This window comes from Mauremys reevesii, linkage group 4 (assembly GCF_016161935.1).
Source record: "Mauremys reevesii isolate NIE-2019 linkage group 4, ASM1616193v1, whole genome shotgun sequence".
NCBI lineage: Eukaryota > Metazoa > Chordata > Testudines > Geoemydidae > Mauremys > Mauremys reevesii.
In genome coordinates this window covers 139,247,869-139,273,386 of record NC_052626.1, presented here as the reverse complement: position 1 = coordinate 139,273,386, position 25,518 = coordinate 139,247,869, and the positions used below count along the sequence as shown (strand labels likewise).

General features: G+C 39.2%; 1 protein-coding gene across 1 annotated transcript in view; it reads right to left on the bottom strand.

The window, feature by feature from the left end:
• MAGI3 (membrane associated guanylate kinase, WW and PDZ domain containing 3) overlaps positions 1-25,518 on the bottom strand; it is a 206,943-nt gene that overhangs the window by 52,347 nt on the left and 129,078 nt on the right. Inside the window, 5 exon segments of the mRNA XM_039533521.1 lie at positions 634-728; positions 16,953-17,010; positions 22,025-22,104; positions 24,167-24,341; positions 25,219-25,428. Coding sequence (XP_039389455.1) covers positions 634-728; positions 16,953-17,010; positions 22,025-22,104; positions 24,167-24,341; positions 25,219-25,428 — 618 coding nt within the window.

Sequence of the window (25,518 nt, the reverse complement as noted above, 5' to 3'; positions counted from 1 at the left end):
TCTTAGATCAGTTTCAACTGCAAAAACCCTCACAATTTTGTGGGGACTACAAATGATCTGGCCAGTGGACAGGAAACACTAATATTGCCTTAAGGCATTAATAATGCATACATACTCAGATATGAAGATGCAAACTCAGCTTGCAATAGTCAGACATTAGTTGAGCTTTGACCAACTGCAGCCTGTTAAGGCTATATGTGCATAGTTTACTTATGATGTTGACAGACACAAGCTGACCTATGATGTCTACTGTCTGCTACAGAACCAGTAACTTGTTCTGAAAAAGCTAGAAAATTAAATACAACTAACTAAATTAAAGCAACATTTTCAAGGTTTCATAAATAAGCATTCAAAATGCCAGAAATGTGAAAATGCCGATTAAAACTGTTTTTCAACTTAACTTCTGGACTATACTCCATACACTAAGGCACGTTAATTTAGTCCAAGTTGTCATCTCAACTGAAGTCAGGGAAAAACCACTTATTTAGGAGCAAACTGAACATTTAAACTAATGGCAAAAACACAAAATGAAGATCTACTTGAACTAAAACACCCAGAAACTCTCACTTTTAAGACTGCTCTTCATTCATAAAGATACTGCAGCTAATAGTGAAAAACAGCCACTTAAAGTACCTCGTTTTGAAGGGCCAACATCAGTCTGGCCTAGCTGTTTTTTTCTCTTGGCTTCCAATACTGGATTTTCAAACTGGGTTTTCTGGTTAATGTGACTGTAAAATATATAAACATGTTAGAATTTCAGGGTAAAAAGCTCTATTCCAATTTCACGGAGAAACCAACTATAGGTGGTTTTAATACAAATATTATTTTGCTTTATCTTAGATAAACACCAAGGAGCGATGAACACTAAGATAATATTACAATCAATGTGGATAACAGTGACATTTTTTTATCCAGACACTTTGATTTACTTTTCAAAGCCATTGAGGCTTTTAGTGCCCGTAAGATGCTTATAGAAGCAAAGTGAATCATGTTCTGGCTCTTCAGGAGCCTTAATAATAATGTATTTCAGCAAAGAGATACGCTGTTCAGTAAATTCCATTCTCCTTTACAAAATTTGTGACTTGGATCCATTTTAAAGTGACATGCAAGGTCATTAGTGAAGAGCTCCAATAATCAAATCACAGGAAGTGGCTAAGCCAGCACTCAAGGCTTCTTGAAAGTACAGGAGGTTTGTTCGTCTTTAGATAGGTTGAACCCATGCTCAAACCTGCTCATAAAGACCCAAGCAAGTTTGGCATCCATTTTGTTCTCCATTGACTATATGAACATTAAGAGCTCCACAGTTAGAAGAAATGTATATGCCGTGTCAGCACTCCATGTCTGCCTTCCCCTTGTTTCAGTTCTGGATTGCAATTCTTGACAGGATGAAAAACTTCAGAACTCAGATTTTGAGGAATATGGTTATCGGTATATAATTTCATTAACAGTGCTTGATTAATATATTTCCTGCAGTTCTGGTGAGAGAGGAATGGGGGGGTGACACTGCACCCCATATTCATCATAGTGATGAGTATGATATGATTATGGCATAATTATTATCCTTTTTGTACAAGATCGGTCATGTGAGGTGTCATTGGAAAAGTTATGATTTGCCAAATATGATTATCCTATTTCTGTACATGTATCAATTTTGTATCTGAAGTTATGAATATTGACAATGTATTTGTATTTCAAATGTGCTTACTCTAGGTAACATCCACAATTAGTCTTTCAGGTACAATAATGGCTCATCAACAAAGACAATGGACCATGGAAGAGCTTAGCCTTCCTGTGAACATTTCAGCCAGCCAATAAGTAATGGCTGCTATGACTCAGCAAGGAACACAAGGGCATGTGACATGACACTGAACTTCATTCTGGTACCTGTATTTTTGCACAAACTGGGGAGTGACATCATCTCAGGGTCTCACTCCCCACACAAGGGAACACCTGAGGAACAAAGACTGAACTGGGGTAAGTGCTGGTCCCAGGTTAAAGGGATTTCTAGCCTGTGTACGGAAACTTGGTGGACTGCTTGTATCATCAGTCAGGATGAGAAATTGCTAATTCAAATCCTATCTATCTAGTATATTAGGCTTAGTTTGCAGTTTATTTATTTATTTGCTAGGTAATCTGTTTGCTGTTTGATCTGTTTGCTGTCACTTAACATCTTTTTGTAGTTAATAAACTTGTTTTATGTTAATCAGTGTGTCTTTGAGTGAAGTGTCTGGGAAAATCTCAGCTTGGTTAACACAGGCTTGTTGTGCATATATTTCACACATCAATGGGAAAGCGAACTATATTAATGAGCTTGCATTGTACAGATCCCTGCGCAGTGCAAAGTGGTATAATACTAGGTTTATACTCTAGCAAGGATGCAAGGCTGGGAGCTAGGAAATTGGCTGTTTTATCTGTCTATCCTTGAGTGGCTTAGGTAAAGTACTCAGGTAGCTCAGTTGGGTGTGTGATGCCACCTGCTGTCCTGTTGGGTGATAACAGGGCTTGGAGAGGCTGGCTGAATCACCAGAAGAGCAGTGTGAGAGGGACCAGCCCAGCTGAATGGTTAGGAGACACACTGGTTCCACCTGCTTCCAGACTGCATTCTGGGAGTGACAACCCATCACAGGGGGGAGTTCCATTAAATTGTATTATTGAAAAGAATCAAAACTTTTTTTCCTAATTAAAATCTGTAATCACAAATTACATGTGGAAAAATTATTAAACTTTACTATTATGTTAAAAGCAGACACTGCCAGGTAATGCAAACTGTAAAATTAGATGATGTAAAAATAAGGGGCAGTCTTATTAAATAACTAAATTTTACTACTCATGAAAATGTGTTAGCTACACTGAAAAAAATAAATATTTTGGTGTGCTAGTGTAGGAGCCTAGAAAGTCAGACCAGTCTAATCTATCCAAAGCTGAAAGAAATGCAGTCTATAAACACCATCAAAATGAAAAACAAATGAGATTTTGTCTGGATTTTCAAAGGCACATAAGGGATACAAATTCAGTGGGATTTGGGCACCTAACTCCCTTAGACTGCTTTGAAAATCCTAGGCTTTATGTGCTTTTAGTTTTAATAAATTAGGGTCCGCATTGTCTTTAGCTATGCGCAAACTGTTCCCATATGCATTTATCAGGGGATAGAATTTGCCTTTTAGGACTTACTAAACAAGTACATACTTTAAAACAAATCTGTTTTACTGAAGTCAATTGAATAGATTTTTTATTTACATATACTGGTACATGTTGGCCAACATCAGAGCTGAACATGGCCTCTTCTTCACCTAGCCTAATTACTATACTGTGGTTTTTGTCTACTGTGGTTTTGCCAGAAAACGGTAAATTAATCTAACCCGTTTTGACACTCATTTCACCACAGTTTTTATGAGCAGGACATGTTTTACCTTAAAGTCTTTATTTCAGTAGGTAGTCATTATTACTTGCATTACCTACACTCATCATATATTTCTGCAGAGGGAGTATCTAAATCCAACAACTAGAAAAAAGGTGATTAATTATACAAAGTAGAGCATAAAAAATAAGGTATACAGTAGTACAATTAAAAAAAGCAATCAAAGATTTTATCCCTGAAGTCTCAACTCCCCCTGAAATATTCGTCAGTATTATACAATTTTAAAAATGGTTAGTTGCATCTGGGGGCAACTGTACCTGTATTCTCCCTCTATGGTCCTGCAAAGGCACCTATTCTTAGGGTTCCAGCACTGCAGCTGTTGCCTCTCTGTAGCAGAGACATGTCTCTCCCTCTCCTGAACAGGATACTTCCTGGCTGCATAGCTCCATGGCTACACTGCAAATTTCCCCGCAAAGTCATACTGACTAAGCCAACCAGCTTTACTTTTCTCCTTAGAGGCAGTAAACAGCATAATTGCCACACAGCTCCTTCTAAATACAGTTAAGTTGCCACAAAGCTCTTTCTAAGGAAATACATTTATTCTTAAGGCAAAAGCATTACAGAAAAAACATTAACAATAAAAGAACCTACAAGCATACAAATAAGCTTACTAGAGAGATCGCCCCAACTCCAACAAGTGCTCTGGCCAATGAACAGTCCACAAGTTCATAACTCCTTTTGCTCAGAACAAGAACACCCATGAACCTGAGAGTTACTCCTTTATGCCATTTGGGCCTTTTGACGGTGGAAATAGGTCATTTGTAGACAAAGATCATCTCCCCATGGAGAAGCTACAAATGGGGTGGAAGTGGGCATTTGCATTCCCCACTTCCCTAGGAAACCTACTCAACTAACATGTTCATATTTGTCCTGGCATTGTTTAAAAGAAGGCTTCAAAGCTCATAACACTTCGCAAGGTTTACATTAGTCATGTCTCCTAGACAAATGACATACAATCCCACAATAACACAAACATTTGCATTTTTAATATAATGAGCTTTTAAGATACTTAAATTTAATTCAATAAGGCTTATTCAAGATACTGCAGAAAATTGCCATAACTGTCAGTTACAATCTATAAAAAGTTCTCTGGATATACTGGGATAGAGGTTGTGAGACTTGACTGAGGTCACACAATGAGGCAGTGGCAGAGTTAGAACAGAACCCAGAAGTAACCAGTCAGTCCCACTGCAGCACATTTCCAGTGCTAAACACACTACATATCCAGTCTTAAACAGACAATGCCTATGCACTTTGTAAACAGTGCTTGAAAGATGAAATGACTGACTTCCTGCTACATTTTTGTTCCAATAAAGCAAGGAAGAAGGACATTATCTCTCTTGATTAAACCTTATACTGGTACCTGAAGATCTTTTCCTTTGGTAGGTCCCAGCTCTGTTCTCCCACACATTATACAAAAGGAGAACAAACACGCCCTCTTTCAACTTTTAAAAAGATCTAAAGCCCTTCCGGTCCCAGCTCATGAATAGGAATGTGGATTACTTCTGAGCTAAGTGGAATAATCCAAGCACTTCTTCTAGCTAATGATTTAAATAAGATGGGGTTCTTCCAGCAATAAATCACTGGGAACTTAAACATACACTTGACTCAGCTTCAGGTTTAAAAGGAGAAATCAAAAGAGAGGCCAAGTCCCCATTTCCATTCCAAACACAACAGAGATAATAGGCTGTGTGACGTTTCATTCCAAATTCTTTGTGAAAATATGATGATATGAATATGACGTAACAGATGTACTTTATGCAAGATGGCTCATGTGAGAGATCATTTGAAAAGTTATATTTTACTGAATGCGATTATCCAATTTGTATGCTTGTATCACTTCTGTATCTGAAGTTAGGAAGATTAACTAAATATTTATATTTCAAATGTGTTACTTTGGGTGTCGCCCCGAACCAGTGCTTCAGGTACAACAATGGAAAAGCCAGACAGGGCTAATGGGCCATTAGCAGAGACAATGGACTGTGAAAGAGCTCAGTCTGCCTGTGGACGCTGGAGACCGCTTACGAGCAACGGCTGCCACAGTCCTGCAGAGACACGGGTCTTGTCACCTGATACTAAACCTGGGACTTCTTGTAACTTTCCACTGGAAGGAAAGGGGGGTTGAGTTTGGGAAACAAAGGTTTCCCACCTTATGTAAACCCTATTTAAGGGTGGGGAGGAAGGCAAAGGGGACTCCTCCTTTCCATGGCCTATTGGCCAAGGAAGAAAGACTGCTAAAGCCCCTGAAGGGAAGGTAGGGCCGGGAGTCCAAACAGACAGGGGTCCTGTCTGAAAAGCAATATAACTGGAACGCTGAACCACAGAAACTTTGTAACCTGCCTAAAACAACATTTAGGATGACAATTTACATTTTGTAACCTGTTTCTTAAGTATATTGATCTTAGCTTGCATATTTTGCTTTATTTGGTCAGCAATCTGCTTAGTTCTGTCTTATCTCTTATATTCACTTAAAATTCACCTTCTGTAATTAATAAGCTTATTGCTTGTTTATAATATAGCCCAGTTTATGCAATTTCTAATGGGGGGGGAGGGAGGGTGAAGAACTTGTGCATATCTCCCTCCACATTGAGGGAGGAGGTGAATTTCATAAAACCTTTGGATTTGTACCCCTTGAAGGGACTGGGCATCAGAGTGTTGGAGCAAGCCCCAAAGGTTGAATCTTTCCAGAGCGTATCTCTGTCTCTCTGTGCAGCTGGGTGTGGCTCTGCCTGTGTGCTTGGCTGGAAGAGGCTTGTGAGCCTAACCCAGCAAGGCCAGGTACAGGGGACCCAGGTTGGCAGAACAGCTTGACTCAGTTAATCCCTAGCACTCAGTTAATCCCCCAAAGGGCCCAGACCCATCACAGGCAGTGCGTGGGAGCTAAGGAATGTACAGTGGCTGAGTGAGTTGTACTAAGATGAAAGAAAATGGATTTCAGAGTAGTATGACATTACAGGTAACTTTACTTTGGAGGAGACCTCATTATGATGGTGCACTGCAGCAATAGTGTTTTTCCAATTATGCTATAAGATTTTAGAGAACTCCTTCCATATACATTTTTCTTAAACCATAGATTCCCACAGTATTCTTGCCAGCAAGTTAAAGAAATATGGGCTGGATGAATGGACTATAAGGTGGCTAGAAAGCTGGCTAGATCATCGGGCTCAATGGGTAGTGATCAATGGCTCCATGTCTAGTTGGCAGCCGGTATCAAGTGGAGTGCCCCCCAAGGGTTGGTCCTGGGGCCAGTTTTGTTCAGTATCTTCATTAAAGATCTGGAGGATGGCATGGATTGCACCCTCAGCAAGTTTGCTGATGACACTAAACTGGGAGGAATGGTAGATACTCTGGAGGGTGGGGATAGGATACAGAGGGACCTAGACAAATTAGAGGATTGGGCCAAAAGAAATCGGATGAGGTCTAACAAGGACAAGTGCAGAGTTCTACACTTAGGACTGAAGAATTCAATACACTGCTACAGACTAGGGACCGACTGGCTAGGAAGCAGTTCTGCAGAAAAGGACCTACAGGTTACAGTGGACGAGAAGCTGGATATGAGTCAACAGTGTGCCCTTGTTGCCAAGAAGGCTAACGGCATTTTGGGCTGTATGAGTAGGAGCATTGCCGCAGATTGAGGGATGTGATCATTCCCCTCTGTTCGGCATTGGTGAGGCCTCATCTGGAGTACTGTGTCCAGTACTGGGCCCCACACTACAAGAAGGACGTGGAAAAATTGGAAAGAGTCCAGCGGAGGGTAACAAAAATGATTAGGGGGCTGGAGCACATAACTTATAAGGAGAGGCTGAGGGAACTGGGATTATTTAGTCTGCAGAAGAGAAGAATGAGGGGGGGATTTGATAGCTGCTTTCAACTACCTGAAAGGGGGTTCCAAAGAGGATGGATCTAGACTGTTCTCAGTGGTAGCAGATGACGGAACAAGGAGTAATGGTCTCAAGTTGCAGTGGGGGAGATTTAGATTGGATATTAGGAAAAAGCTGTTCACTAGGAGGGTGGTGAAGCACTGGAATGGGTTACCTAGGGAGGTGGTGGAATCTCCTTCCTTAGAGGTTTTTAAGGTCAGGCTTGACAAAGCCCTGGCTGGGATGATTTAGCTGGGGATTGGTCCTGCTTTGAGCAGCGGGTTGGACTAGATGACCTCCTGAGGCCCCTTCCAACCCTGATATTCTATGATTCTTGAGCAATTATTAAAAGCTAATTCATTTATAAAAGCTAGTGCAATGAAGCAGCATTATTTGGGCTGCTTGCTCTGTGTGTTATTCAGAATGCAGATATATGTTTTAAATTTTCCATCTACATGGAACTACTCCTATGCAATTCATTTTTTGAAGGAAATCTGAATTTAGGAAGAAAATCACTTTGAACAGCTAAGATACAGGTGCAGCCATCTTCAAATAATTTCAGAGCAGCATCTGAAGAAGAGCATTGGCACTGCAAGATTATCAATTTCTGATTTCATAATTTAAGGATTACCTGGAAAATAATAATGCAATGCTTTTAATGCAGAAGTTTTCTAACTGTATGACAAACCCAGAAGCTCAGTCTACATCAAAATCTCAGTTTCGCTTTCTATTATATTTTTTTGCCTTTGTTCCCCAGCTATGTTAAACCCTTTTTAAAAGGCTTTCAATTAAAAACAAACGAACTTTCAGATTAGCTTTATAGACCAGAAATGTAACACATTTTTGTCTCTGGGTATCTCTGAATGAGGCACAGCAGAGGAAAAATTGAATTTTAGGTTTTTCTCAAGAATCATTTTTGACTAAATCTTTATAATCCTAATTTTTGCTCAGCTATTTTTTCCATAGCAGGTTGAATATTTCTGCTTATAAAATATGAACTCTGAAGTAAACTATGAAGTTTTGCCCTGGGTTGTCTCTTGTAGCAAGGTTCTCAGGTGCAAAATGTCCCTCCTCTAGTCTCTTGTTTAACAGGCAGTCATTGAATTTTTACTTAATTCTCTGGAGGCTCTCTATCATGCCAGAAGAGGCAAAAGCAGTTATGTCAAGTATGCATAGGAGAAGTGATCAACAAGGATTTATTATCCAAGCAAAGCAACCTAATACTTCAGCTTCCTCCAAAACACAGAGCCTTAAATTATTCCTTCATATGATAAATAACACTGTAAACAGCATTGTCTTCATAAATTAGGATTAAGCACACAATAAAATATGTAACAGGTATGAGTATCTCCTGAGTAAGGAATCTTTCTAAGAGTAAAGCAGTATCTCTTCTACAGCATATTTGAATGAATTCACCATCCTAAATAAACGCCTATTAGCTTTTCATTGAAAAACATATGAACATGCCAAAAGATTACTTTTAACTCATTCCAGAAAACAGAACTGCTGACCCATACAGAATTACTGAAGCAAATGCTTCTGCCTCAGGGATTTGGAATATTATGGCTCATGAACATGTTTTATGAATCTACAAAACTCTGAAGAAGGAAGGTTGTGGGCTTCCAGCAACTAGAATTCTATACAAATCATTGTATTATTAAGAAGGACCAGAAATCTGTACTACCAAGTTTTGCTCCAAATTTTCTATCAAAATTGTTTATTCTCAATTTTAGATTTTCATCCATGCTCCTTCACATATCAAAACCACTAAAGCCATTGGTGGGTGTCACTATCAGTAACAATAATGAAGCCATCTGGTTTAACAAGTAACAGCTCTGTGGAGCAATCATTCAAGTAGCAGACCTTTACCTCCATCAGTCAACTCACTGCAAATTACTGTGCTGGTGATGCAAACTTCAACAGTCTGGGAATCAAACCACAGTCTCAACAGTGCACCCAACTCTGCTCATCTGTACCCTGAGTACAGCCTGCATTTTGAAAATCTAATAAATTACTCAACCATAAAGCATGCCTGCCCTAGGAAATTTCTTACATCACCACAGTTCTTTGCTGTTAAAGATCACTGAGCATTTTTGTGACTTTTTCCATTGGGGTAGAGCACTTAGAGCACTGTAGGAACTGTTGCAACTTGCGCTAGTATGCTCCATTTTGGTTGGGACTGAATATCCCAGGGATTTGCGCTAAGGAACAAGCCCTTTCCCTTTGGATACACTGGTTGGAATACGGACAAAGTTACAGTGACTATAAGTCACTGCCATACCAGGCTTGCTGTGTGCTGTGACTTGTATGCACGTTTTGTGCAGCGCCACACTGGCGAACGTTCCCATCACAAGTGGCAATAATTGGCAGCCATATTGGTAATCTCTTAAGAGAGCCTAATGTAGTGTTCCCCCAACCTGGAGTGCACCAGACTAATTCAGGAGGGTATGGCAGAGGAGAGGCTCAGTGCAGGTGGGGCAAGCTGCAGGACCCCAGATCTACCCCTCCACTGTGCTGCTGCATATGCAAGGAATATCACCCATCTCCCTACTGCCTCCTGTTGTGACTGTGAATATAGCTGGCTGTAGGAGCAGCTCACATTAGCAATCCAACAGAACAAGCTTCTCTTCTCTGTTCCCTTGGAATCAACACCCGACACCAATTGATGCCTCCCATGCACTCACTGCAAGCTTCAAGTTTAAATTTAATTTGTGTTTGGTTCTGAAATCTAAGCACAAATAATTTTTGATGGTCTTCAAAAAGAACACACACCAGACAATGAGAACAACTGGACCTCCTGCTAAATCAAACGTGGTGTTGGATGGGAAGAAAAATTCAGCATCCACAGCAAAATCTGTTGAAGTCTGGTTTTTACCAGCTTTGTACTGGGAAAACATTTATTTCATTTGCCATAAATTCCACATTATGTCACGTATGCAGGAAGCAGTTAACCAGTTGTGTTCTAACGGGAGGACACAGAGGAGAAAGTTACATATGCAAAGCATCACAGTTCCAGTCAGTCCTCCAAAGCTGCAGCCTCGAGAAACAAAACTGAGGGGTGAGGGGAAGAATACGGGGTTGCTGGGTTAATCCAGCTCTCTGCAAGAAAGGGGGAATAAATGCAAACAATTTAAGAAGATAAAAATAACCAAGCCAACGTGAAGCCACCGTTCTGTGCTTCAAATATGAATCACCACACCCGTGGAGCCAGTTTTGAAAAGGAAAAATAAAAGAAGGCTGAAGAGAGCTGGCAGATCCCAGGCTCTGGGAGAGAAAACACAGCAACAGAATCCAGGGCAATCAGCCTAAAGAACATACTAAAATGACTCTGAGTTTGGAGATGTTGAACTGGATCCTTATCATCCTGTACAGAGAGTGGGTGAGCGCAACAAGATTTAAAGAAATAAAATAAAATTATACTTTTTTGGCTGGGGGAGAAAATATAGCAGTGGCCATTTTGGAAAGCTCAGACAAACAGAGGGAGTGTGGTAGCAGTCATCTTGAAAGAGACAACAGGCAAGGAGAAAAAAGACAAAATCTAGATGTCTGGGAAAAGAAAGAAATCCTCCAATACAAAGATCTTTTCCCCTCCCCATCCCAAAACAAGAGAGTAACTTTTCTGCCAACAAACAAATTAATGGAGGCAGGTGGAGAAGCACCAGTCACTGAGGCTGACTGGAAGGACCTGCTGTAAGAAATAAAAAAGATGAATAAGGAGAGGAGGGAAGAGTTCCAGGCTTACAATAAAGATACAAAAATGAAATTAATGGGAAAATATTAGATGTGGAAGCAGGATTAAGTGACCAAGTGGACAGCATTATTAATCTAACTGAAACAACTGAACAAAGAGGAAAAAATAGAATTAAAGCTGGAGGTCATGGAAAACAGAGAATACAAGATTTAAGGATTAAATATATTCCAGAGGAGACTGAAGGAAAAAAATCTGTTGGACATACGGACAGTATTTCCCATGACATATCAAAACTGGGCAATATTTATCGCATTCACATTGGGAGGGCTCACAGATCCCTTTTCCCCAGGCCCCCAGCAAGCTCCAGACTAAAAGATGTGATTGTCCTGTCTATACCCACTACCAAGACAAGGATAAATTTCTCAGGGCAATGAGGGAGAGAGCTGACCCACTGATGATTCTTAACCAACCCATACAAATTTTCCCATATCTGGTAACCTCAACCTTTAGAAATCAAAGAGAACTATACCAGAAGACCACACTTCTTGGATAGAACAATATAAAATACAAATTAGGGTTCCCATTTAGACTGTTCTTTAAATGGAAGGACCTATGCGTCTAACTCAGATCCAAAAAAAGGGGAACAGATACTTACAAAAATGGGAATGGGTAAATCAATTCCAGAACAATCTGAATGGGGTCAAAGGCTTTCCCAGAAATCACTGGGAATCAGTGAGATCAAAGAGAACCTCAACAGCTCAAAAAGATACATTGTCAAGACAAAAGGACAGACTGTGAAATCAGAATAAACCGTCCAGATCCAGAAGAACAAAATGAATAAATGGATATTCTATCCATGTGGTTATAATGAAAAAAGGAATATATGGAATGGAAGATGGGCTGGGTAGCACTCAGGATAGCTAATGTGGATACAGCATGATTACGGAGTATAATATAGTTAATTTACTATTGTGATTTATATTAGTTTATAACAAAAGTTAATAATGAAATAGGAGACTCAGATCATCCCAATGAAGTAAGTTTGACTTTAGAGTTATCACAAACATTTTAAAATTTATATTGATTGGAGAAGGGTCAGCTACAGTGGAAAATTTTAAGAATATGTGAACTCATTGACGGTATAATAATCTCATAATACTTAGTGTTATGAAGATGTTTGATCAGATTAGATAAGGCTTGGTTCTTACACACACACACACACACACGCACACCTACCACTTCCCCACACACCCCAGCACAGAACTAATATGCCGACAGAAGAATTAACCAAAGGCCAGGCTTCCACAGCTACAAGGGACCAGATGGCCATGGGGGAATGCATAGGGAGGGAGGGAGGGAAAGGGGATAAGAGAACAAAAACAGATATTAAATATTGTTATGTGTCTTAATAGAAAACATTATATTAATAAAAACAGGGCTCAATTAAAAAATTTACAGCAAGTCAGATTCAGGATCATGGTACCACAATACATGTTTTAAAAAAGACAAAGCAACGTATGTGTGAGTTTTAAAATTACCGGTGTGTCTAATATGAACTCTTTTTAAAATATCCTATCTAAAGAAGAGGTGCATATGTAAGAGAGACCTGGTATCTGGATTGGGGAAGGGATGCTTTTGTTGGATGTTGAGAAACCATCAACCTTTGCAGTGGGAGAACCTCAGACAGATTTTGGTAAGGTTTGGTTTTGGAAACCAGTTTTATACTCATATATTGGCCTGTATACTACTTCAATCCCCTCCTTTTAATTTGTCTAGGGGTACAAGACAGGGCTGCCCCTCCGTTGTTTATTCTGGCAATGGAGTCATTTGCAATATATGAGGGAAACAGCCCCTTGGTTAAAGGCATCAAAATGTCTTCAAGTTTAGAACAGAAAGTGGTGTTATATGCTGACAATATCCCATTATATTTGCAGGATCCAGAAGCATAATTAAAAATTACCGAACAATTGATGTTGGAATTTGAGCTGGTATCAGGCATCAAAAACTATGATAAATCTGGAATTTTAGAAATTAATATTCCCAAAGGGTCAAAACAAACTGTTGTCACCTACATAAATTTAAATAGGTAAAGGAAACTTTAAAATATTTAGGAATAAATATTGTGGAGAAACAAACATCTTTTTAAAGAAAATTACCTTCCACTGTGGCATAAAGTAAAAGATTTGGAGAAATGGAACAAATGAAATTTCTTGGCTAGATAGTGTAGCCTCAGTAAAGATCAATGTCCTCCCCAAGTTACTATTTTTGTTTCAGTGCATCCCCCTTCTGGTATCCCCAACATGACATTAAAAACAGATCAAGATGCACTATTAAAATTCATATGGGAATCATAAAAGTCAAAGGGTGAGGTCTAAAGTTCTGTGCAAGTCTACGAAGCCGGGTGGACGAGCATTCCCTAATTTGGCTTCTTATTATTACACACCGCAATTAAAAGATATGATCAACAGGGTTAACAGACAGTTCAAACACTGGGTAAAGCTCAAAGAAGACTGTAGCCCAAATACAGTTACACCACTATCCCGATATAACGCGACCCTATATAACATGAATTCGGATATAACGCGGTTAAGCAGCACTCCGGGGGGGCAGGGCTGTGCACTCCGGCGGATCAAAGCAAGTTCGATATAACGCGATTTCACCTATAACGCAGTATGATTTTTTGGCTCCCAAGGACAGCGTTATATCGGGATAGAGGTGTATTTATAGTAATTGTTGGGTTCAAAAGAAATTTAGATCACCAAAAATAAAAGCCACCCATTCATCCAGCCCACCGTAGCTTTTAAAATTCCTGTCGCCAAGCCCTCTCCCCTTAGCTATTTTCATTAATAATCACGAATGTATTGCTAGGAAATATCAAAGTGATGATTCATTCTGGGTAAGAGCTGATATTCCTCAATTTGGACTGCTGTTCGAGGGTCCTGATTTAAGATCATACCAAGAGATATGTAATAAAGTAAATAATAGAAAGATCCTGTATCAGTATTTATAAGTCAAAACACCTTATTGTGAAATCTGGATACAAGACGGTTCTATCTAGATCTTTAAACACATCTGAGGAGTTGACCCAGGTGCAAGCTGGAACAAAGAGTTTAATTTCTAAGATGTATTCAATTTTGATTGAAAAAGATGTTGACAGGAAAACAACCCAGATGAAAACATAGGAGAGAGATCTGGACAAAGAAATTGATCTAGATGAATGGGTCGCTATATGGGAAAGTGGATATATATTTTCAATTTGTGTAGCTCACAAAGAAAACTTTTACAAATTACTGTATAGTTGGTATTTGACTCCAGTTAGGATTCACTGTATTTTTGCTACTAGGGAGGCACGGTTGCAGGGATAGGGGAACATTCATATGTGGTGGTTTTGTCCAGAAATTCGATGGTTTGCCGAGGAAATGATTAAAGAGATTAACCTTATCAGAAAAAGGCCAGCTTCCCAGAGATCCACTGACCTGCTTACGTAATGCGCCCATAAAGGACCTACTTTTTAAACAGAAAGACAAATTAATTCCTTTTTATTGTTAGCAGCAAAACTTTATATTGCATATTTGAAAAATGTGACTTCTATGGAATTCTGGTATAGTAACATGTGGACTGCCCTTGTAATGGAAAAGCTTTCACACCAAGTATGTACACAAGAGAAGTGCCAAAAAGAAGATGGGTGACCAAATTTCTGAATGGAGGAGGGCTCCCCAGCCACCTCCATTAGTCAGGTGCTGTGTATATTAACCTGATTCTGAATAAGTAATGTACAAAGTAATATGTTAACACTTTATTGTAACTTTGCATTAATAAAAAGTTCAAACCCAAGAAAACCCCAAACTTTGAGATACCACCTTAGCACAGCAAAATTCTCCTTGATTAAGTTGCCAAAAATTGTCAGATCCCTAATAATGATTACCATACTGTATCAAAGAATGTTGCAATGTGCAAGCTCACATTGCTTCATTTCAGCAAAAGGGTAAATATAAAAGGACAGCTCAATGTTGAAAAAAAAACGTTTGTGACTGTCCAAATTCTAATGTTTATATTATTATAATATAGATATATTTAAGGGTCAGCACCACAGCCATTAAATTACAGAAATCCATATATTCTACTCCTTTCTCTCAAAGGGTAATTGCAATTGAGAACTAAAATTTAAAGTTTAATTTAAAAAGTTATACAAAGCCTAATCTTAATAGGTTGTTCCCCTGTAGTATGGGCAACTCAAACACAACAGCATTGTGCTAATTCAGGAGAGCAAAGAAAGTGAAAATGAGTAGCCTATTTTCATTATCTAAACAGAGAAAAATTAAAAAACAATTATGATGAAAAATCAGATTATCAGAACCAAAAGGAATTTCAACTAACAGCAGGAAAAAAAACCTGGTTAAAAATATTCAAATATCTTGGTAACTAGTTATTCAGGACAATGCCAGTTTCCTGTTCAGGGGCAGAACCAACCATCTCCTTATGAGGAGCTCAAGATTAACCCTTTGAAGCATACTCCAACTACTAATTTTTCAATACTCAAAACGGAAACTCAACAACTATACAATTCAGCCTTTACTTTTGAGGCTGCCTTTGAAGTGATAGGATGAACTCTGAGTAATAAGCATATTATCTATTTTAACACAACTTTGCACATTTCAAAAGAGCCGCTGTAGACCATAATATTGGGCAATAAGAGAACTGCTTAGCAAAGCAAATTTATTTATTCTCCTGACAAGAAATGGATGCTGCTTCCATATATCCACGGTATTTATTGCCTTTGTTGCTAAACACTGAAATATGAAGGCAGAGCTGAAGTATCAAAATATTTATTGGCCTGGACAATATTAAAACAACAGTGCTGGCTCTGCAGAGATCTCACTAACATTTTTCAAACAAATGCTAATATTTTCAATTCTCTGCTAATTTTTCTCTTGATGATTGAAGGTGGTTTTCATTCAGCCTGAGTTGAAGAATAAGCAAGCCCAGTCACAGTAAGTTAGGGATTTTCTGCTACATGGTGCTGCTTTGGAGCGCAAGGATGAGGGGAAAGCAATTTCCTGCTGGTTTGTGAATATCACGTGTTTTAATCGAGAGGCTCCAAGAGATTCAACCACTTGGGCAAAATCAGAGGGGTAGCCGTGTTAGTCTGGATCTCTAAAAGCAGCAGAGAGTCCTGTGGCACCTTATAGACTAACAGACGTTTTCACCAACTACAAAACCAGTTTCTCCTCCCTTGGTTTTCACACCTCAACTGCTAGAAGAGGGCCTCATCCACCCTGATTGAACTAACCTCGTTATCTCCAGCCTACTTCTTGCTTGCATATATATACCTGCCCCTGGAAGTTTCCACTACATGCATCCGACAAAGTGGGTATTCACCCACAAAGGCTAAAACTCCAAAATGTCTGTTAGTCTATAAGGTGCCACAGGACTCTTTGCTGCTTTTCTATTTTGAAGATATTTCAGAACAGAGACATGCTCTGATCTCTTCAAACATACAACATTCAGCATCTTCAGTTATTACAATAAAGATATTAAGAAAGAGATTCAACCACTTGGGCAAAATCATTAATGCCAGATAAAGTTACTGTTGTAACAAACTACCATAATTCTTAGTTATACAAGAAAAATCACATGGACATTTGTGAGGCAGAGAAGCAAAGTGAATCCTACTGCTTACTTGCTGCTCTCTGGTTTCCAGCCCAGGGAAGTGGTTACTACTTGATTCCTCCCCTCCAGATGATAGATGGATGTATCTCAATTAGTGTGAAGGAAAGCTACACACATCATCATCTTACATATTAACTCATAGGAATAGTGCACAATTCAGTTATGGCCACCAGAACTGGCCCTTAATTTACACTGGATACACAGTCATTAAATTAGCTGCATTACAATTTTCATTTATTACATATCAACTGTTTCATTGTTCTCTACCATATCTGATGTCCACATGAAGTGAATAATTGGTGTAAACACTTACTCGACATAGTATGTTCCATATTGAGGGTCTTCTATTTTCTCCCAGCCATAAGGAAGTTCTGTAATTAGAACAGAAGAATGAACAAAATTCTGTACTATAATGCAAAAGTATTTGAAAATGTCAAAGTTCATGTGGAAAAAAAAAAGAGTGGAGAGATTATGGACTGACTGTATTGGAAATATGAAAGCAATTTATATATTCCCATGAATTGAGTGCTTGCATTTCCCAGAGGGAAAATGGGCCTCCTTGTACTCGCTGGTCCATTGGAGAAGGGGACTTGCATTTTAAACAAAAAAAATTAAGTTTTAACAAGCTTCAAAGTGAAGCACAGAAATATCTTAAGTAACGAAAGGAGGAAGAGGAAGACAAAGGTCTCATTTTATTAGACTACGCCTATTAATTATAAACAACAAGTTTCATTTGTGTAATTTTGTTTTTAACTCCCCAATCTGTAACTATAGGATAGCACTGTTTATGGCTAACCCATAGAGTGGAAAGGAGATATTGAAGCTTTTCCCAAAGAAGTATTTTCAATCCATCTCAGCCCTGAATTGTACGGCCATGCTATTCCAGTCATGTGGTGCTTCCGGAAACCTCTGCCAAGGGGCCTAAATTCTGACCTGCAACCCCCTTGTTGTTCCAATTTTACATACACATCCCCTTAACACCAATGCAATTCAAGCCAGACTCCCCACCTCGCTTTCCCAATGCACTGCAATCCTGACCTACATCACTTGCTACTTTACATCTAGGCTCCTGAATCAGAATCAAAGAGGCAGTACAGTGGTGACAAGGACAAATGAGGCCTAAAAAGATATCATCCCCAAACTCATTTCCATTTGTGTTGGTTATGATTTTTATTCAAGTCTCCAGAGTAACAAATCTAGAGGGAAACTAATGATCCCATATTCTGAAAATTGTGTGTAAAATGAAATTAAAATCCTTACAAAATAAACATTCATATTGAAACAGCATAAAAATCAGAAAGCTCCCTTGTTTCTGAACTAAATTCAAATTCTTGTAGGATGGCTGCTAGAATCAGAGCATTACTGGTTGAATGTAATGAACTGTCACCACAGAGGCCTGATTGCTATAGCTTTGCTACTCTAATTTGACCATAGAAATGTAAATATGGAAACGCTGTTAGAAAGGAGCTTGGTGTGAAAGTTAAGACAAAATGGAAATATTGTTCCATTTGGAACACAAATTGCCTTTTATTTTTCTTTCAGATGTCTGGATTGTTTTGAAGGGTAAGATTTCTCTGTAATTATTTTGTTTGTGGCTGCCTCAGGCTTGAAGGTAACAGGAATTTTCTTAGCATGTGGCAGCATGTTACCAATTATGAACATCAGTACAGCTCAGCAGAACTTGACAAATGCCCCAGTGGGACTATTTGTTTAAGTGCTGTTCATTAGGATGTCCTGCATCTCTCTCTTTAAAATGCCTTTTTTCATCCATCCTCTCCCAGTGGTGGCTTCACATATGTTTAATAAAGCAGCAGTATGAGGCAGTGGCTCAAGCTGGCTTCATTATGAATAGATTTAGGGGAACAAAAGGCTGTTTTCAGTCTCATCTGAGCGCCTATTGACTCTTGTAACTTGGGAGATGTTTGCTGCAGAGACTGCTTCTCTGTACATTTTTATGTTATTGGCTGGCTACACTGCACCACTGCCTTGCAAGTGTGTGCAGGATTTGCCTGTAGGCTGATTACCACCAACATTCTCACAGATGGGATTCACAATGTGAAGTCTTGATGCAAGACGTGAATAGAAATGAATGTAAGTCAGTTCCTACACTCTCCCCAAACAATCAAATTATGATAGAGGGCCACCCTTAGTTACCTACTGCCAGCCAGCCCGTCAGTTTCCTGCATTGTCCCATATTAGAGAATATAGTGAATATGCATTATTTTTAAAAAGCCAGTTGGGGTGCAAGAGAACTGAAAAGTAAAACTAGAAGTTTATCAGATTTAGTATAAAAATTATACTACTAAGTAATTAAGGGTTCCATATTAAAATGGAAACAATGCTGTATCCCTGCTATTGTACTCTCAAGGAAATGGGAATCTGGACGGAAGGAAGTTAGTTCAAGATATTGCTAGTGACAACTATGGTCTGAATGCTGATACAGTTTTGGTACTAGCCTCTCTCTTTAAAGCCCTAAATGGGCTAGACCAGGGGTGGACAAGCCCCCAACCCCATTCCCCGGCTGGAGCACCGGAGCAGGGCAAGCCCTGGACTCTGCTTACTGGCGGGAGCTTGAGGGACGGATTAAAACGTCTGAAGGGCCAGATGCAGTCCCTGGGCCATAGTTTGCCCACCCCTGGGCTAGACCAACATTATTTCATAGACAAATTCACTTTCTCTGACTGAACATGGCAGCGATGATCAATGGGAATGCTACAGATGACGATACACATAGGGGTCAGGATGAGAGTGTTCTTGTTTGAGATTCATTAGCTATGGAAATTCTGTATTACTGGGGAACAGGCTGAGTCCAAGCGTTGCCACACACAGAACAAAAATCTCTGACTCCTCCTTCCCCTAACAGCAACTGCAGAACAACAAGGCATCCTTCCATGGAACTAAAGCACCCAGTTGCTAGCCAATCATTTCAACAACGCAGTCCCAACAGCAATGGGTCATTACTAACAAAATTAGGTAGCTAGTTTGGTGCTGCATCTTGGCTTTTACCTCTTCTCTATTTAACTGATAGGATTTCACTTGAAGAAAAAGCATGACTGACAAGCACTTTAACCATGGAACCCTGCTTAGATTATGATTCTCAAACATGTCTGTCATTTTATGAAGCAGTAAAATTCTGTCAGTGTTCAGCCCACTGTAAGCTTTATTTAGTGAAGGTTTAAGCTCTGCCATCATAGGGAGACATGAGACAGCTTAGGCAAAATGAATTCTCCAGGGCACTTCCACATATCAGGGACTTGCACTTCTGTTGAAAAATTATCCATGTGAAACCGGACAACAGGGAAATGTTTAAGTCAAATTAATTTAGACAGGGTGGAGATGCCAGAGGGACAGGAGAGGAGAGTGTAAGGATTTCTTTAAAAATCTTATCGTATTTTCTAGCATCTAAAGAGAGGCTAATTATTTTCAAACTTGCTAATACAGATGCCTATCTTGATTATATTTTAGGGCTGTCCCCTAAATGGAAATAAGATGACACTGATGCTTAAAACGTGCAACTGCTTCAGAGATTTTAAAATACTCCTACAATAAAGCCACCTATTATTGTGCAGTTTCACTCCCAAGCCTTGTAGCTTGGTTTGCACCTCCTGCACCTGGCCCAATTAAGGGTCAATTCATATGAAGTCCAAAGGCTCTTCCATCCCTTCACTTTGCGACTACCATTTATCTTAGCAGTCCTCGTAGTCCAGTATCCTGTCTCCAACAACGACCAATACCAGAAGCTTCAGAGGATAGTACAGAAATCTCTTACTAGACAATGAAGTTTCTTCCTAAACTCAGTTAGGGGTTGCTTATGCTTTAAAGCATGAGTATTTATATCCCTTCTAAAAAAAAAATTCTATCTTCTCATTCATACAAATGTCCAATCCTTGTAAAAATTTTATCAAGATTTTGGCCCCAATAATCTCTTGTGGCAATGAGTTTTTCATGGCTTAATTATACATTGTATTTACCTTTATTAGTTTTAAATCTGCCACCTTCAATTTAACTCAACATACCCTTGTTCTTGTATTATGAAAGTGGGTAAGAGGGAGCACCTGATTTACCTTTTATTTACTGTTTGTTATTTTGTACACTTATTGTATCCCTATTTTTTTTTCCACATTGTCCTCAAAAGCTTTTCCATTATTCTATCAAAATTTCACTTCTTTCTCTCAACCAGAAACTGAAGAGTATTTCAGGTGAGAGTGTACCACTGATATAAAGTGACAAGGCTGTACTTTTAGTATTACATTGTAGCCCATCATCTATGCATTCTAATATTTGTGGGCTTTTCTCTTGCACATTTGAACAATGGTGCTCATTGAGCTGTCTACAAAGCTGCCCAGGTCTTTCCCCTTAGTGGTTACAGCAAATTTAGAACCAAGTAATGTGTCATTCTGCTCTCCAGAATTCGTGTGTATCCACAATTCACTTAAACTCCATTGTTCCAGTGAAAAAATACTGAAGCCACTCTCATCCTATTGCTGCTGCCAAGCCACAGGCACTTAACTCCATTCTGAAACCATTAGGGTATGATGGTAGAAAGAATAAAAATTATAAACTTCAGGCAGAAACTTCTGTCTTGGCAGTGATAGATCTTATCGAATTGTAAAGAACCCTGGAAATGACTCCATATGGGACATCAGACAGTCACAAACAGCATTATCTGAAGACCCCCGAATGACTTAATTCTCCCATCAGTGCAGAGGACATTCTTAGGAACGTCCCAGGTCTCCCTGAAGATGAACTTGATATAAAATATGTAATATGCATAAGGAAAAGACTTTCCCAAGTGCTTAAGGATTCATTACTACCAAATCCCACAGAAAGTCCCTTCATGAACCAAGTCAGAGTAACTAGATAGCCAGTTCCACGGGATTAGTTTTGGTTAGTAAACAAGCAAATACATCCGATTTATTAGGAATTCTATTTGGTTTCAGATTAACTTGACCTTGGAGCAAGAGCATAAGTAAACTCCTATTCCAGGTTGCATTTGGAGGTACACCTCTACCCCAATATAACGCGACCTGATAGAACACGAATTCGGATATAACGTGGTAAAGCAGTGCTCCAGGGGGGCAGGGCCGCGCACTTCGGCGGATCAAAGCAAGTTCGATATAACAGTTTCACCTATAATACGGTAAGATTTTTTGGCTCCCAAGGACAGCGTTATATCTGGGTAAAGGTGTACAATTGATCTGTCTAGTTAGTCCCAAATGGCAAAGAAGAAATGAAGTCTTTGAAACAATTACCAGAGCAATACTTCGTGCCTTCATAAACTATACTGATAACATGCTAATTGGACACCATTTGAGTCTGGTTTTCAAGTAGGAAAAACAACATCCAAACATGCATTACATATAGCAGACATTCTGAACATCTCACCTCCATCCTCACAGTCTTCAGGAGCTTTGGCTTTCTTACAGAGTCGAGGATCAAGCCAAGTGGTCGTCTTGGTGTTGTGACTGCGGAATACAGGACAACCCAATCAGGAGCGAAAAACAGCAGGAGATAAAGGGAGAAAGACGAAAAAGACTCCCAAGGAAGGGATTTAACCTATTATACTTTGGACTTCTCTTCATAAATTTCCTTCCACATGCAAATCTTTGCCTCTCGGTCAGCATACCTGCTGTTCTCACCTCTGTCACATCAAAAATGCGACCAAGGAAAGGTACCACTTAAATATAATAACTAACAACATACTCGAGGCTCTTCTGTACCACTGTGACATGGGAGGTTACAGCGGTGAAAACGTTTCTTAGCAGTCAAAAATATTTCAAAGGTACATGTTCACAGCCACAGTCTACACAGTTTCACTCTAAAAGTAGCAGGTTTGTTGGGAGTGAGGTAAGCCTAGGTTTCATCTGTCAAAAAATATTGGATCTCTCAATAGTCAATGCAACTTGTGCATGGAGCTGAATTCAAGAGCTCTGCAGAACTGTGTAGATGTATTTGTAAGTAGAGAACAGAACCAATGAAATAAGAGCACACTGAATACACCTGTCTCTTTTGGTTCTCATCAGAACAGACCCAAAAATACAAAAACTTTTTCTTTACCTGGTTTTAAAAATTTAATTATGGGGAATAGATAGGAAAAGTTTTGTGCACTTTAATAAGGTGTCACACACCACCTCTAAAATAGGTTGATCATGCAAAGAGTCATGGGAAAAGTAATGGAGAAAAACTGATAAGACCTAAAAGAGCATCTTATAGCTGTTAAAAAGTTAATACAACATAAGTATTCCAGAAATCCGATATTTAAAAAAGTCACAATATGAATGTAGATTTAAAGGCTGCTACCACTCTGAACCAAAGCACATAAGAAATTGCCAGTGAGTTTGCAAGATTAGTGATTTTGCTCTTCCATGACAAGTAGTACTTATCATTGCACTGCAGGAACATATGGTACAGGTTAACTCTGAGATAACACAGTAGCATAAGTGAGCAGAGTTAACCCATGTTTTATCTCAGGTCTATTGATGCTGTGATTATAAACCCATTTATTCAGGGATTTCTAACTCTGTCCTATAAATCTGCATTAGGCGGCACAGTCTCAGCATAAAGTTCTTCTCCATCCAATATTTTTTTTCTGTGTACAAAGTATGACAAAGCCTTCCATACATTTACCATTGACGCAACTACAAAAAATCATTTTGAGGATATCTGATACTTTTCACCTTGGAGGAAAAAACCCTTAACTTCTGCCTATGCTTAGCCATCAGTGTAGTCTGATGCTTTCAAATTCATGAAACAGACTATTACACATTCTAATAGCTGCTTTTCACATTCCATTTCATACCAGAGATCGCAGGCAGAGCAGAGAGAATAAGGGAAATCCCATGGATTACAATGAAATTTTGCAGAGTAAAAGTACACATAAAATTAGACCCTTATCCAGCTAGCAACACAGAACCTGAGCTGCATCATAGACAAATTAACTGACTTTGTAGCTGGAACCACTGTGCTTTCACACCTAATTTATTTAGATACACAAAACACTATCATACTAATAGTATTTACATGGATTCTTTCCCCACCTGCATTTTCCCCATGAAAATAAACACTATACTGAAGTCCCTATATACGGTAGCTAAGATACCTGTGCAAGTATCCATCTATGAAGATGGACAGAAAGGAAAAGCTACTTGGATGAAAATGCTGGCAACACCAAGTAGGGATACTATGATAGATATAGATATATATGAAAATAAAATTCCTGCAGCTTATTCCTCAGATCAACATCACTGTCCTCTCTAAGTGACATTAATATAATCTTCACAGGAACCACTGTGAAATCAAACACAAAACTGGTGACATTTAGTGAAGATCATGGAGTGAGAACAGACTGCGACTTCAAAGCCAGAAGATTATATTTTCATGCAAAGACCTCAGCAATAAAAAGTGGGTAGGGAGGAAGATATATACAAATAAGCAGAAATCTCTATAGAGACTGTGACTAGAGACTCTTAGAGCTCATGCATCTCAGGAAGGTACATTAAATCTATAAAGATACAAACGTCTACTCACTCTATGAAGTAGACCATGCCTGTGTCTGTGTAGGCCATCTCCCAGTTCTTGGGTAGAGGCTCTAGGCTCTCATCCCTTGACAAGTAATTTCTGAAATCCATGGAGCTGCTTGTCTGGTTGTAACTAGGAACAGGCTTCATCCAGTCAGAAGAATCTGAATGTCTCTCTCTGTTTTCTGAAGTTGTTAAAAGCAAAGGGTTACAGTTAAGATTTTCATGCCGCTTTGCTCACAAAGAACCACCCCTTTTGCTCTCACAACAAGAGATTGTCAAACACCACTGTATTTTATCTGTATTTTTCTACTGCATTTTTTTTCTGCTGTGAACTTTAAAAAACTGAAGTGAACACACTGAGTTCTGTTCTTCCCTTGCCAAACAGCATTAACCTCATACTTGTCTGAGCCTAGGCTGAAAAAACAGCACTGGAACCCATCTAGGTAGACTACTTACTGCATTTCCTATCAAAGAGAATAGCATTTGTACTGCTCACTAGAGAATCCACACCAGCATCCCTCTCAGTGCATCAAGACCCAACTGTGGTACAATGAGTGATACGAGGAAAACAACAGTGCAGCAGGTTTTAAATAGTGTGAATTTAAGCACTTCGGTTCAGAAACCATTGCCAATAACCTCACTTTTACAATTCTGTATTTGTGACAAATTAATATGGACTGCAGCCAGATCACCTGCGCTCTGATTCTTTCAGCTCTGAAGGTAAACGGGACTAGGCCAGATCTGTACTTGAATGGGTGACTTCCAAGAAATGTCTAGATGCAGCACAATTTGCAAATGTAATGTGCTGGTTGTCCCCCTTTTGAGATAATAAAGATGTTAAAAAGAATAGGATCTCAGACTAATCTTTAAAACACCCCAATGGACACCTTGTTCCAGTCTCAATGCACTGTTCTTCATTATCACTTGCGCTGAACATTCCTTTACCTAGTTTTTGGATCATGTGACAGTGCTGCTACCCAATTAATTTGAAAATGTCAGTAACAATTTGATTGATTAAAATCTTGACTGCAGTCAGGAATTTCTCCCCTTGTAACTGACCTGCACCTCCACTGCCATTAACTGCTTCCTTTTCTTCCTCCTCTTCCTCCTCAGGAAGAGAGCTATCCATTCTTTGCATCTTGCTGACCGACGTGGTTCTTTTTCTCTGGGATTCTGCATCAAAATCATTGTCAAAAAGAACTTGATCCACTGGGTCTGGCTGAAAGGGACTGGGCTCTGCTGGAGGCTTTGGGGTACCATAGAAATTACCTGGCATTAAGAAACAAATGGTACAAAACAGAAGCAGTGATATCTGGTAAAGATCTCTACAATCATAGGAATGACTCAAGCCACAGTACA